The sequence below is a fragment of the Rhinoderma darwinii genome, chromosome 6, assembly GCF_050947455.1.
Source record: "Rhinoderma darwinii isolate aRhiDar2 chromosome 6, aRhiDar2.hap1, whole genome shotgun sequence".
Classification (NCBI taxonomy): Eukaryota; Metazoa; Chordata; class Amphibia; order Anura; family Rhinodermatidae; genus Rhinoderma; species Rhinoderma darwinii.
The window spans coordinates 72,790,687-72,806,687 of NC_134692.1; the positions used below are offsets into that span (position 1 = coordinate 72,790,687).

The 16,001-nt window shown below is 42.3% G+C and overlaps 1 protein-coding gene across 2 annotated transcripts in view; it reads right to left on the reverse strand.

Moving 5' to 3' along the window:
- GLS (glutaminase) overlaps window positions 1-16,001 on the reverse strand; it is a 413,780-nt gene that overhangs the window by 213,609 nt on the left and 184,170 nt on the right. For both annotated transcript variants that reach the window (XM_075829939.1, XM_075829940.1), the window contains exons 11-12: window positions 15,898-15,948; window positions 1,534-1,710 (exon numbers count right to left, since the gene is read on the reverse strand). In XM_075829939.1, coding sequence (XP_075686054.1) covers window positions 1,534-1,710; window positions 15,898-15,948 — 228 coding nt within the window. The remainder of the gene's footprint in view (window positions 1-1,533; window positions 1,711-15,897; window positions 15,949-16,001) is intronic.

A 16,001-nucleotide genomic window follows, 5' to 3' on the forward strand; every position in this document is an offset into this window, starting at 1 on the left:
AACATTACTTTAGGGGAAAAAGATTTTTTAAAACTTTGAATATATATTTTTTGTACATTAAAAAAAACTTTCTTTATTACTCTCCTAGAGGTCTTTTCCTCCAGCAGGGCTTAATAGGAGTACAAATATGGCGTACCTGGGGTCCTTTATTAGGCCACCAGGCTGCCATGACGATTGCGTTACAGAGGGGGCAATGGGCAGTCAGAGGGGATTACCCTCCTCCTTTTAATGGCTTAGATGCCGCGGACGCTATTGAACGCAGCATCTAAGTGGATATACTGGCGGAATCGAAGTGATCTTGGATTCCACCGGTTGCAGTGGCATGTCGGCTGTAACATATGTAAAACTTATACCTCGGAAGCTTTCACAGGGTCGGAATCCCCGGGAAGAGCATTAGGTAGCGCTCGGCCTGGGGACTCCGGCCTTGCGGAAACCTCTGATGTCACTGTCCATGTATGGACAACAGTTTCAACTACAAAGCTTTCAACTAAGGACAGTGACGTCAGGGGCTCCTCCAGTCCTGGAGTCAACGGCCAAAGCACTTCTGATGATCTGGCAGGGGACTCTGTAATTTAAAGCTACTGACATTACTGTCCAAATATGATAGCCTTTGAGAGCTGTGGCGTGTGGTCAATGGAACACCGGTAGCTGGATGTCTGGCTCGTAACTCATGATTGTGCAAACGCCTTCTGATGGTTTGTGTTGACACTGGTTGCCGCCCTAGGCTTGTGATGTGATGACCAATTTCACTGGCAGTACAAAATGGATCACTACGTGTCATTCTTCCAACCAGATGATCCGTCCCTGCAGAGGTTCGCCTCTGAGCACCCCTTGCGGTCATTCCCGTTCATTATTCTCCCAACCTCTGGGACATGCAATGTTGAACAGTGCTGACATCTCGGCCTAGGCATGTAACGATCTGCTGGAGTGATAAACCAAGTCTCTCAGTACAAGGATTTTGTCCCTCTCAGTTTGCGACAAGTGGCGATAACTGGCATGTCAACGAACAGGAGGCATCGCACATTTATCCCACACCACTTATACCGATTTTTGAGGTTTCATGTGGATAAAAAAACTTTGCCTTCAATCTGGCTTTTATGCCCCTCCTTCATGCCACAGATTGGAGATAGGTGGTTGAAAATGTGATCATTTTCAGATGTTAGCGACACCTACTACTGCCTCGATTTGCATAACCTTACGGCTTGCCCTGCTTGGTGTTGCAAATTCAATGTTGAAGAGTGTATATACTCAGCTGTTTTCTGCAGTGGAAACTCCACAATATAATCCGCATTATAATCAGCATGATTTGGTAGGATAAAAGATTAGCATAGGCTATGCCAGTATAGGACTGAATGTATTATGTTATCATTGAGAATTCCATAAAGCACAGTCTTTTTGATGTGGTGTATCTATTTCGATCAACTAGCCTCAGGTCAAGCAATGTGGTTAGAGCTTTCCAAAGCATATAAATAAAATCTGTTCATTCAAATAATAAAGGAATTACAAATGTTTTTAGTTATTGTGTAGTCTTACATGAAAAGCAAACTGGCCAGAGAAGTCATACATCCCACAAGAGTGCATTAAACTTAACGTATTCCTCACTGCTTCTGGACTCAGCACTCTCTCGCCAGTTATTGGACAGAAGCCACCATTAGCCAACGTTGCTGCCATTACACTGGCAGATTCACAAGTCACTTCAATGGAACATAACTAAATAGAAAAAAAGAAACATAAAAGAGAACAGCGTAAGAAAAAACTTGAAAACAGAACTTTAGCTTAAAATTTCTTGTTATGTTAAAGAAGAATGGCAGAAACTAGAACTTTCTGTGATCACGTTTCATTACTCCTGCAGCCAGACAGGACAGGAGGCCGAATGTACAGAAAGCAGCAGGGAGAGCAGGGACGTATTGCCAGGAGAGGTGAGTATAGTGCTTTGGGTGTTTCCTTCGGTCGGCCAGTTTCCACATTGGAAAATCCGGCAAAATATACGCACCAAATTAAAGAACTATTTGGTGCAAATATTCGGCCAGATCTCCCTGCGGGTTCTAGGTCAGATACATGGCAGACTTTTACGCAGGATATCCAACCCGTGGGAACATACCCTATAGGAGACATGTAATATGGCCAATTTCTAAAATGACAAACATCATATTCAGGACTCTTTTCTTAGGTCTGGAGAGAAAAGCAAGAACAGACAATTAGGCTATGTTCCCACAGGTCGGATATGCAGTGTAAAACTATGCCGCATATCAGACTTCGAACCCGCAGGCAATCCTGCTCGAAAAACCACACCAAATTGTTTTTACTGTAGTCGCATCAAAAAACACATCCAATCAGTACAAAAACGCATGCACATATAGACATATATACATACACATATATACAGTGGTCCCTCAACATACAATATTAATTGGTTCCTGGACGACCATTGTATGTGAAACTATAAACCTATGGAAACCAGGTAATTGGTTCCGAAGCCCCCAAAATATCCACCCGAAACTATAAAAAAAAGGTGGATTGAAGACAAATAAGCATAAAAACACAAAAAACACCACAGTGCCAATGTAGATAGTGCCACAATGCCCCTGTAGATAGTGTCACAGTGACCACTGTAGATAGTGCTCACATAGTGCCAAAGTGCCCACATAGTGCCACAGTGCCTACATATAAAGTGTCATAGTGCCCACATAGATAGTGCCACACACAGTGCCCATGCAGATAGTGCCACAGTGTCCCATATAGATAGTGCCCATGAAGTGCAACAGTGCCCATGTAGATAGTGCCATACACCGCCCTTGTAGATAACACCACACTTTCCCCCCTAGAGGGAGCCCCAATGGCGCTATCTACAGGGGAGGGAGTTGTAGCACTATGCACAGGGTGGGGGTGTGTGTGGCGCTATCTATAGGAGGAAAGTGTGGCGCTATCTACAAGGGGTGTGGCGCTATCTACAGGGGGGAAAGTGTGGCGCTATCTAGTGAATTACAGTAATGATGCTGATTGGCCGTAAGAAATAACCCCTGAAAGCGCTGATTGGCTGATAGGTAACTTCCAATCAGCGCTTGTCCTTCCAGTACTGTACTCTACAAAGCACAAGCTGACTGGCTGGATGTTCCAGCCAATTGCGTGCAGCTCTGCCCGATCATGGCGTCACTTCCTTGCCTACCCGCTGCCAATGACCGATGCATCGGAAGCTGATGCTGCATTCAACTTACGATGGCCCCTTAGAGACCATAGTTTGTTGAATCCGTCGCAATTTTATGCAAACGTATGTCGGGGGACCACTGTATAATGCTCTGTTTTGGCTTGCTAAATCAAGTGGTTTGTATAAAAAGTGGAGTTACTAAACCGGATTGACTTGCTGTGTTCTTGTGTGGGGTATTGTGTCGGATACGGTGTGTGATATATGAATTGAGTGCTTGCTAACAGACGTTTGCAAAACTGACACAATTTAAAACCCTTTTTTCCTTCTTAGCTTCTGTCCGGCTGTGCAGCTGACTAGGGGGAGTGGTTAACTGCTCTCAGGTGGTATAAATTAGCCCTCAGGCCTCTGTAGAGCTTGCTCTGTTCTGGTTTTATAAATCAAGTGGTTTGTATAATAAGTGGAGTTACTAAATCGGAGTTCAAGAGGAGTTAAAGCCCCTGTAAGTACTCTTCTTTTCTTTTACTTTAACAATAGTTCACAGTTTTTTTGTAACTGGGATAATGGATAGCAAGATTGGAGGTTTTCTTCAGTGCACAGTTTGCCATATGTATGCACGACTGGAGCAGGAGTTCCAGGGTGAATACCTCTGTGGCAGATGTGAGCATGGAGCTGGAAGCTCGCATTAGAGATCTAGAGGAGCAAAATGCAACACTGAAGGTGATAAACAATCTTGAGCGGAGCATGCTGCTCACTGAGCAAGCAGTTAGTGGGGTAGAACTGGAGGGTGAAGACATGGGTCAGCAGGATCAGGCAAGTAGCTGGGTTAATGTAGTTAGGGATAGTAGAAAGGTCTAAGAAAAGGAAGGCCAATGCTGTTTGTGATATTCCAAGCAAAATTGACAAGTTGGGTAATGATGCGAGGGTGTCAGTCTCAGAAATGGAAACCCTAGTGGATACTGATCTCCCTAACAGCCAGGAGAACAGCCCAGCGAGTAGTCGGCGGGATGTAATCCAGGTAAGGCAAGACAATTGGTAGTTGTAGGGGATTCTATAATCAGGAAGACGGATAGAATAATTTGTCGCCAAGACCGCCTCAACCGAATGGTTGGCTGTTTCCCTGGTGCCAAGGTTCGGCATGTGGTGGGACGGGTGGATAAATTACTGAGAGGGGCTGGTGATGATCCAGATGTTGTGGTCCATGTAGGTACCAACGACAGAATAAAATGGTAGGTGGAGGAGCCTTAAGAATAATTTAAAAAAACTAGGCTACAAGCTGAAGGGAATGACCTCCAAGGTTGTATTCTCAGGTAAACTGGCTGTGCCATGCACATCACAGGAAAGACAGCGGGAGCTCAGTGAGTTAAATGAATGGCTTAAGTCTTGGTGTAGAGGAGAAGGCTTTGGGTTCCTAGAGCACTGGGCTGACTTATCATTGGAGTACAAACTGTATTCTGCAGATGATTTGCACCTAAATGGAAGGGGTTCCACTGTGCTGGGAGAGAGAATTATAGCTGGGTTGGCGAAGTATTTAAACTAGGGCTGAGGAGGGAGGTCAATGTAGAAAATAAAGAGGTAGTCAGGTTAGATAGGGGTCAGACTATATTGGTGGGCGGAGACATAGACTGTGGGGAGAGGACTAGTCAACAGGATAAGGAGATCCTTTTGTTACAAAACAGCAATAAAAATGCCCAAATAATGTAAAAAAAAAATCACATTTCTGAAACTGAAAGTGAAAAAATTAAAAGGTAAGTTAAAGTGTATATTCACAAATGCCAGAAGTCTAGCAAGCAAAATGGGGGAGCTGGAGGCCTTGGTACTTGAAGAAAATATAGATATAGTTGGTGTTGCTGAAACATGACTGGGTAGTAAATCTACCGGGTTTTACACTGTTTCGGAAAGACAGGACAAATAGGAAAGGAGGTGGTGTATGTCTGTATGTGAGAAGTGATATGAAGATGAGTGTGAACAAGACAATAGAGGGTGAAGATTGTGAGGAGGTTGAAACCTTGTGGGTAGAATTACAAAGGGAGGTAAACACTGAAAAAATTACTTTTGGTGTAATCTATAGACCCCCCAATATAACTGAAGAGATAGAAGGTCAAATATATGAACAGATAGAGCGGGCTGCACAGGGGGGTACTGCAGTGATAATGGGAGATTTTAATTACCGGGATATTAATTAGTGTCATGGTTCGGTTTGAACTGCAAAAGGGGAGAAATTTCTTCAACCTGTTGCAGGAAAATTTTATGGTCCAGTTTGTGGAAGACCCGACTAGAAGTGAAGCTCTTTTGGATCTGGTCATTTCTAATAATGAAAAGTTTGTTGGGAATGTCAATGTTCGTGAAAACCTCGGTAACAGTGATCACAATATAGTTACATTTTACCTATATTGTAAAAAACAAACAGGCTGGGAGGGCAAAAACACTTAATTTTAAGAAGGTACATTTCCCCAGGATGAGGGCTGCAATTCAGGACATCGACTGGGAAGAACTAATGTCAAATAATGGTACAAATAATAAATTGGAGATTTTCAAATCTACTTTGGGTAATTATAGTGCAAAATGTATTCCTATAGGTAACAAGTATAAACAACTAAAATTAACCCGTTAGTGACCGCCAATACGCCGTTTAACGGCGGCCACTAATGGGCTTTATTCTGATGCATACGCCTTTTCACGGCGCTGCATCAGGATAAAGTAAACAGAGGAGGGAGTGTCAAATCTCCCTGCTCTCAGCTGCTAGAGGCAGCTGAGGGCTGGGAGCATCCCTGCTCTGCCGGGTGAGATCGATATTAGTATCGATCTCACCTGTTTAACCCTTCAGATGCGGTGCGCAATAGCGTGCACCGCATCTGAGTGGTTTTGGAGAGAGGGAGGGAGCTCCCTCTCTCTCCCACCGACACCCGGCGATACGATCGCCGAGTGTCTCTAATGGCAGCCGGGGGCCTAACAAAGGCCCCCAGGTCTGCCTGGAGTGACTGCCTGCTAGATCATGCCGGAGGCATGATCTAGCAGATGCCTGCCCGTTTTAAACGGACAGGCATTAATACACTGCAATACAAAAGTATTGCAGTGTATTACAATAGCGATCGGAGAATCGCATATTATAGTCCCCTAGTGGGACTAGTAAAAAAGTAAAAAAAAAGTTTAATAAAGTTAATGAAAAAAAAAATGTGGAAATAAAATGAAAAACCCAGCTTTTCCCCTTACACAATGCTTTACTATTAAAAAACCAAAATAAAGTAAAAAAGTTACACATATTTGGTATCGCCGCGTCCGTAACGACCCCGACTATAAATCTATAACATTATTTAACCCGCACGGTGAACGCCGTAAAAAATGTAATAAAAAAACTATGGAAAAATTGCTGTTTTCTGTGAATCCTGACTTTAAAAAAATGTTACTCAAAAATGGTACCAATAAAAACTACAAGTCGTCCCGCAAAAAAAAGCCCTCATACAACCGCATCGGCGAAAAAATGAAAACGTTACGGCTCTTCAAATATGGAAGCACAAAAACAAATAATTTTGAAAAAAAAGCGTTTTTACTGTGTAAAAGTAGTAAAACATACAAAAACTATACAAATTTGGTATCGTTGCAATCGTAACAACCCGCTGAATAAAGTTATGGTGTTATTTATATCACACGGTAAACGCCGTTCATTTAAGATGCGAAAAAGAGTGGCGAAATTTCAGGTTTTTTTCTATTCCCCCCCAAAAAAAAGTTAATAAAAGTTAATCAATAAATAATATGTCCCCCAAAATGGTGCTATTAAAAAGTACAACTTGTCCCGCAAAAAACAAGACCTTATACAGCTATGTCGACGCAAAAATAAAAGAGTTATAGCTCTTGGAATGCGACGATGGAAAAACGTAAAAAATGTCTTGGTCATTAAGGTCTAAAATAGGCTGGTCATTAAGGGGTTAAACCCCACATGGCTTACACCTTCTGTAAAAAGGGCAATACATGACAAAAAAAGGACATTTCAAAAATCCAAATCTGAGGGTACAGCTGTAGCCTTTTTAAGTTATAAAGAGCTTAATAAGAACTGTAAAAAGGTAATAAAATCAGCAAAAATACAAAATGAAAGGCAGGTGGCCAAGGATAGTAAAACAAATCCCAAACAATTCTTCAAGTATATAAATGCAAAAAAACCAAGGTCTGAACATGTAGGACTCCTAGATAGTGGTAATGGGGCGTTGGTAACAGGGGATCAAAAGAAGGCAGAGTTACTAAATGGGTTCTTTAGCTCTGTATATACAACAGAAGAAAGAGCAAATTATGTAGCCGGTGCCAGTGCTGTTAATATATCAGTTGATATACTAAATTGGATGAATGGAGATATGGTCCAAGCTAAATGAAATAAATGTACACAAGGCCCCGGGACCAGATGGGTTACACCCTAGAGTTCTTAAAAAGCTTAGTTCAGTTATTTCTGTCACCCTCTTCATAATATTTAGAGATTCTCTAGTGACTGGTATAGTGCCAAGGGACTGGCGCAGGGCAAATGTGGTGCCTATTTTCAAAAAGGGCTCTAGGTCTTCCCCGGGTAATTATAGACCAGTAAGCTTAATATCCATCGTGGGGAAAATGTTTGAGGGGCTATTGAGGGACTATATACAGGATTATGTGTCAAAAAATTGTATTATAATTAACAGCCAGCACGGTTTTACTAAGGACAGAAGTTGTCAAATCAACCTGATTTTGTTTTTATGAAGAGGTGAGCAGAAGCCTAGACAGAGGGGCCGCTGTGGATATAGTGTTTTTGGACTTTGCAAAGGCATTTGACACTGTCCCTCATAGACGTCTAATGGGTAAATTAAGGACTATAGGTTTAGAATGTATAGTTTGTAATTGGATTGAGAATTGGCTCAAGGACCGTATCCAGAGAGTTGTGGTCAATGATTCCTACTCTGAATGGTCCCCGGTTATAAGTGGTTTACCACAGGCTTCCGTGCTGGGACCACTATTATTCAACTTATTTATTAATGATATAGAGGATGGGATTAATAGCACTATTTCTATTTTTGCAGATGACACCAAGCTATTTAGTAATGTTCAGTCTATGGAAGATGTTCGTGAATTGCAAGCGGATTTAAAAAAACTAAGTGTTTGGGCGTCCACTTGGCAACTGAAGTTTAATGTAGATAAATGTAAAGTTATGCATCTGGGTACCAACAACCTGCATGCATCATATGTCCTAGGGGGAGCTGCACTGGGGGAGTCACTTGTTGAGAAGGATCTGGGTGTACTTGTAAATCATAAACTAAATAACAGCATGCAATGTCAATCAGCTGCTTCAAGGGCCAGCAAGATATTGTCGTGTATTAAAAGAGGCATGGACTCGTGGGACAGGGATGTAATATTACCACTTTACAAAGCATTAGTAAGGCCTCATCTAGAATATGCACTTCAGTTCTGGGCTCCAGTTCCTAGAAAAGATGCCCTGGAGTTAAAAAATTAAAAGAATTAAACCTATTTAGCCTTGAAAAAAGACGACTAAGGGGGGACATGATTAACTTATATAAATAGATTAATGGCACATACAAAAAATATGGTGAAATCCTGTTCCATGTAAAACCCCCTCAAAAAACAAGGGGGCACTTCTTCAGTCTGGAGAAAAAAAGGTTCAATCTGCAGAGGCGACAAGCCTTCTTTACTGTAAGAACTGTGAATCTATGGAATAGTCTACCACAGGAGCTGGTCACAGCAGGGACAGTAGATGGCTTTAAAAAAGGCTTAGATAATTTCCTGGAACAAAAAAATATTAGCTCCTTTGTGTAGAAATTTTTACCTTCCCTTTTCCCATCCCTTGGTTGAACTTGATGGACATGTGTCTTTTATCAACCGTACTAACTATGTAACATATACACACACATATATATATATATATATATATATATATATATATATATATATATATATATATATATACATACAGTGAAGGAAATAAGTATTTGATCCCTTGCTGATTTTGTAAGTTTGCCCTCTGTCAAAGACATGAACAGTCTAGAATTTTTAGGCTAGGTTAATTTTACCAGTGAGAGATAGATTATATATATATAAAAAAAAAAAAAAAACAGAAAATCACATAGTCAAAATTATATATATTTATTTGCATTGTGCACAGAGAAATAAGTATTTGATCCCTTTGGCAAACAAGACCTTATACTTGGTGGCAAAACCCTTGTTGGCAAGCGCAGCAGTCAGACGTTTTTTGTAGTTGATGATGAGGTTTGCAGATCATCTGTAAATCATTACGATTTTGAGGCTGTCGCTTGGCAACTCGGAACTTCAGCTCCCTCCATAAGTTTTCGATGGGATTAAGGTCTGGAGACTGGCTAGGCCACTCCATGACCTTAATGTGCTACTTTTTGAGCCACTCCTTTGTTGCCTTGGCTGTATGTCTCGGGTCATTGTCGTGCTGGAAGACCCAGCCACGAGCCATTTTTAATGCCCTGGTGGAGGGAAGGAGGTTGTCACTCAGGATTTGACGGTACATGGCTCCATCCATTCTCCCATTGATGCGGTGAAGTAGTCCTGTGCCCTTAGCAGAGAAACACCCCCAAAACATAATGTTTCAACCTCCATGCTTGACAGTGGGGACGGTGTTCTTTGGGTCATAGGCAGCATTTCTCTTCCTCCAAACACGGCGAGTCGAGTTAATGCCAAAGAGCTCAATTTTAGTCTCATCTGACCACAACACCTTCTCCCAATCACTCTCAGAATCATCCAGATGTTCATTTGCAAACTTCAGACGGGCCTGTACATGTGCCTTCTTGAGCAGGGGGACCTTGCGGGCACTGCAGGATTTTAATCCATTACGGCGTAATGTGTTACCAATGGTTTTCTTGGTGACTGTGGTCCCAGCTGCCTTGAGATCATTAACAAGTTCCCCCCGTGTAGTTTTCGGCTGAGCTCTCACCATCCTCAGGATCAAGGATACCCCACGAGGTGAGATTTTGCATGGAGCCCCAGATCGATGTCGATTGACAGTCATTTTGTATGTCTTCCATTTTCTTACTATTGCACCAACAGTTGTCTCCTTCTCACCCAGCGTCTTACTTATGGTTTTGTAGCCCATTCCAGCCTTGTGCAGGTCTATGATCTTGTCCCTGACATCCTTAGAAAGCTCTTTGGTCTTGCCCATGTTGTAGAGGTTAGAGTCAGATTGATTAATTGTGTCTGTGGACAGGAGTCTTTTATACAGGTGACCATTTAAGACAGCTGTCTTTAATGCAGGCACCAAGTTGATTTGGAGCGTGTAACGGGTCTGGAGGAGGCTGAACTCTTAATGGTTGGTAGGGGATCAAATACTTATTTCTCTGTGCACAATGCAAATAAATATATATAATTTTGACTATGTGATTTTCTTTTTTTTATATATAATCTATCTCTCACTGGTAAAATTAACATAGCCTAAAAATTCTAGACTGTTCATGACTTTGACAGTAGGCAAACTTACAAAATCAGCAAGGGATCAAATACTTATTTCCTTCACTGTATATATAAAATGTATTTCCAGTTCATCCTACGGCAGCACATACACAGGGGTTTAAGTCTATTGACTGCAGGATAGAAGAGACGGTAAATTAGCAGTACATGCAAAAACCACACAATTAAACAATCAAGCAATCAGCTTTCCCCTGTAAAGCACCCAGAGTACTGAATGAAGATGCATTTTATTTGTCTCCAGCTATGGATAGAAGACTATGACCTTTAGTGTTACTTCAAGCCTTCTATACAGAAATAGTTTCTGTGTCCCAAAGGCCTAGGATACAGCGTTGAATGTTCCATACTCCCCTGATGCTGTATACAGGTTATACCTGTCCCTCAGAGCCGGACCATAGCCATCCTGAACTCCAGTATATGGCTCCCCTTTGAAATGTATGTATCAAGGTTGTCTACCCTCTGCTACCTGGGCCTCCTTTCCGACATTGGGTGCACCAACATGTCTGGCGCTCGTTTCCTGGTAAGGTATTCCAGTATGGCCGATGTACTGGCTTCGGTAGTTTGACGCATTTGTATCCTATCCTAAAAATGGCCGCTGCGCTGATCTGACAAAGTTGTTTCTCAGTGTCCAGTGCGCATGATTGGGATCTCATGTCTCCCGAGATCTCTGCATTTAAAAGTTTGGTTATGCAGATGTGATCCTGCTCTCTGCCTGGGCAGCGGGATCCTCTGCAGTTTGAAGGTGCTTGCATAGTATTTTTTCCTGCATCCCCCTCTGTGCAATACCCTGCTTTATTAAATATGTGGCTCCTTATCTTTCAGATGGCCTCCCCTTCTTTAAGCAGGAAGAAGTCAAGGAAGTCCAAGAACAACATATGCAGCAATTACCAGCAGCCTATTCCTGATGACTGGAACCTTGTTTTGTGTGTATCTGATGCTCCCAGCTGCTCTGAAGAACAGGGGTTTATTGTATGGTTTAAAGATCAGCTGTCTGAAACGTTTCAGGATATGAGTTCTGCAAAGGCTTCAGGAAAAGAGCAAGAGTGCCCTCTCCTGTCCCAGGTGATAAATTCAATGATGATGCCAGATCTGAGAATAAAACTATCATCTTCAGATTCTGATAAATCAGGGGACGACTCCCCTGATAACATCCACTTAGTCAAAAAGGAGAAAAAAAAAATACTGAGTCTTTTAAAGACATTAAAGAAAAAAATAAATTGGGGAATGCGGATTGTTTGGTTCTCTTCTATCTGGCAGTCAATAGACTTTAACCCTTGTGTATGTGCTGCCTTCAGACTCCAGGAAAATTCAGGTAAGTAAATTTTCCAAGTAATTGGGGATTATAAAAAAAATTCTAATTGACATTTATTAAAAATGTTCTATTGTTTTTGAGTTGCAGTGTCTATGTGTCCTCTCTACATAGAAACTGCATCAAGCGCTGCCAGCCCAATCTGTCAGTTCAGCTGAACTGACGGCTCGGCTGACAGCGGCTCCTGTAGGTATGCCTATGGGAAAAATATTCCGCAACACAAGAACTAGAGAAATCTGTCTGAGTTGTGGATTATTTTGCCCATAGGCATACATTGTAAAAGTACTTTGTCGCAGAAATCCATGTGTTGCTGCAGAAACAACCCCATTCAGATGAATGGAGTTGATTTTCAGTATGAGAATGCATGTGGCCCCTGAAGCTGTCATCTGTGGTCCGCTCATAGCGGGAGAGCAGACCGCAGGAGGAGCGCCGCACACACCTCCCTGTAGATACTGCCATGCCACACACTCCATCCTGTAGACAGCGCTACACCTCCCTCTCTATAGATAGCTTCATTGTGGCTCCCTCTAGGAGTGGAATCCCCAGCCAGAGCGCTCTGGTCAGGAATTCCGCTGATAGACTAGACCTCTGACATCACGGTCCCTATATGGACAGAGACGTCAGTGGCTCCTTTTGGACCGGAATGCCCAGCCAGTGCGTTGCCGACGCACTGGTCGAGGATTGCGCCGATAGACGAGGCCTCTCATGTAACTGTCCATTATGTTACTCTATGGAGGAAAAAAAAAGCAGCTACTTTTTAAAATTGCTCTAAAAATACACCCCAGCATGTAGCGATTTTTAAAAAAAAAATTAATAAAAAAGTGCAAGCAGATTGCTTGACTGGAGAAATTTTGAAAGGATTTTTAAGCTACTCAATGAATTGCTATAGACAGCGACTTCATAACGATTTTTTTGTAGTGAGCAATAAAAAGTCTAGATATAGCCCAGGATACACCTAAACTTTTCATCTCACTACATAAAATTTCTGTGATATCACAGTAAGGCCCCATGCACACGAACGTGCTTTTGCGGCCGCAATTCCCCCGAAAATCCACGGGAGAATTGCGGCCCCATTCATTTCTATGGGCAGATGCACACGACCCGAAAATCACAGCCGTGCACATGGCTACGGTTGTGTGCATGAGGCCTAAGGGCTCAAGCATGTGACCAGCCTGTGATTTGTGGCTCTGACGGCCTCAGAGTGTCATGCGCGGGCCGCCCGCAAATCGCGGGCCGCGCAGATTGCGATGTGCATTAATTTCAATGAGCCTGGACCGCAAAATACAGCCGTAATAAGACATGTCCTATCTTTTTGCAGTCCAGGCTCCCGGGCAATGCACGGACCGTGGAAACCACGGTTGTGTGCACGGGCCCATAGAACTGAATGGGACCGCAATTCACCCGCAGATTTGCGGCCGCAAAAACACGTCCGTGTGCATGGGGCCTAATAAGGCCTTAGCCTCAGACAACTAAATTGTTCGTCTAGGCATTTTATTAAATAGCTAGTTTATATAAATGGATAATATATTTATATGCTACATTGTCTAAAAAATCAAAACTGTTACAACTAAAGCTCCCCCCATATCATACAAAGTAAAATTAAAGAAGATAACATGATATAATAAATTACATTCTAACTCCAGGAATTGAAGTACTCAGACCGTTACATTTTTCCACATTTTGTTACATAACAGCCATGTTATAGCCAAAACTTCTGCACATTTATTAAAAGGAAAAAACTTAAATATCACATTAGCATAAGAATTTAGACCCTTTACTTAGTAGTTGTTGAGGTACCTTTTTGCAACAGTTAGGGCCCTTTCATATACTGCTCAAACCTAAATTTGTGCCCCCCCCCCTTTTTTAATGGATCCATTATCAGATCAATAGTTTTTCAATTGAGCTTCCGTCATGGTTAAGAGTGGACATACAAATGTCTGTCTTATTTTCTGTCCTGTTGAACAACTGGATCCTGACAAATCCATTTTGCTGTACAATGCAAGTCTATAGCAACAGACTAGGCATCCCGTTGCACCATCCTGTTTGACATCTGTTTTTATTTTTACAGGATAAAAAAAAACAGAACGTTTTAACAGGATGCTAAAAAATTATGTGAACCTTACAGCCTAAAATCTTCTTGGGTATGATTTTCTGTTGGAAAGTGAATTTCGGCCATAGTCTGAGATCCAGAGCACTTTGGAGCAGGTATTTATGAAGGACTTCGCTCTACTTTGGTCCTTTCATCTTTCTCTCAAACCCACCATTAAGGCCTTATTCAGACGAACGTGTAATACGACCGTTGAAACAACGGCCGTCACACGCTATTTTTTCACGCTTCACGCATCCCTCCAAAGACTCGTCTATGGGGATGCGTGATAACGCGTCCCGCAGCGCAGAACACGGATGCACATCGGACTTGAAAAATGGCTGTTTTTCATGTCCGAGATGCTGTGCAACGCTTGTGTGAATCTAGCCTAACACTGCTACCACCATTGAAAGATGCAATTGTCCAGGTGATGAGCAATGCCTGTTTCCTCCAGATATGATTCTTGGCATTCAGGCCAAAGCGTTCAATCTTGATTTCATTAGAAAGAGACTCATGTGCTTTTCATTGAAAAGTGGCTTCCATCTGGCCCCTCTAACATAAAGGACTAATTGTTGAAGTGCTACTGAGATGGTCATCATTCTCTAAGGGTACAGTATTTGCCGTGTATTTTCCTCGTATTTCCGCGGCACAAATATATTCTGCAGCAAACTGTATAATGACCTCTGGGAAAAATATTCTGAAACTCAGACCTATTTCTCAATTTCTTTCATTAAGGAATATTTTTCCCATAGGTTTACATTGTGAAGTTTTCCGCAGCATATTTCTACGCTGCGGAAATACAAGGCAAATACGCCACATGTTACTGCACCCTAAGGTCTCATGCACATCAACGTGCTTTTGCGGCTGCAATTCCCCCGAAAATCCATGGGAGAATTGCGGCCCCATTCATTCCTATAGGGCCATGCAAACGACCGTGGTTTTCATGGTCCGTGCATGGCCCAGGAGCTCGGACCGTAGAAAGAACGGGCATGTCTTATTATGGCCGTGTTCTGCGGTCCGGGCTCATTGAAAATAATGGTCGCGGCCATGTGCACGGCCCGCGATTTGCGGGCGGCTCGCGGCTGACAGTCCGCTGCCGGCCGACCCGAAAATCACGGCCGTGCACATGGCTACGGTCGTGTGCATGAGGCCTAAGGATTACCGATCTCCACATCAGAACTCTGGAGCTCTGTTAGAGTGACCATCGTCTGTTTGACTACTTTCCTGACTAAGGCCCTTCTTCCACCTCCTTTAGGAAGAGTCCTGGTGGTTTAAGACTTCTTCCACTCTATGTAAATGGAATATTTCAGATTTTCTTTTTTACATTTGCACAAATTTCTATAAATCTCATTTTACTCTGTTATTGTGGGATATTCTGTGTATTGTCAAAAAGTGAATGCTTTCTGAACACTGAATATTAGCTTTTTAAACTAGAATTTTAGTATATTATAATGGCATGTAAGGGTCAGTTCACAGGGCGAATTTAGCGTGGTGGGTACCACCGCGAAATCCGCCCCGGAATTATTCCTGCCGCCTGCAGCAATATTCCACCTCCAGTTTACTTCAATTGGAGATTCGGGCGGAATCCACCCGAAGATCGAGCAGGACGCTTCTTTTTCCCACTAGCTGAAAAAATGAGCTAGCAGGAAAAAGAAGCGTCCAACTCCCATTGAAACTAATGTGAGGCAGAATTTTGGGCGGAATCCGCCGCAAATAGTTTTCCGTGTGAACAGGGCCTTAGGGTGTAGTCACAGATGCAAATTTGGATCAGGTTTGTTACTTTTTTTATTTATGGATGTGGATTCAAATATGATGTTTGTACAAATATTATTAACAGACAGAAAAGTTCCATTGTGTCGAGTCTTAATTTAGACTGTATTAGATTATTAGATAACATTTTCTTACCTGGAAATAAAAATCTAAGGTTCCAACCATGTCAGTGTGTTCTGGAAAACACTGTGATAAAAAAATAAATACAGAAAGGTACAATGATCACTCAATTCAACATT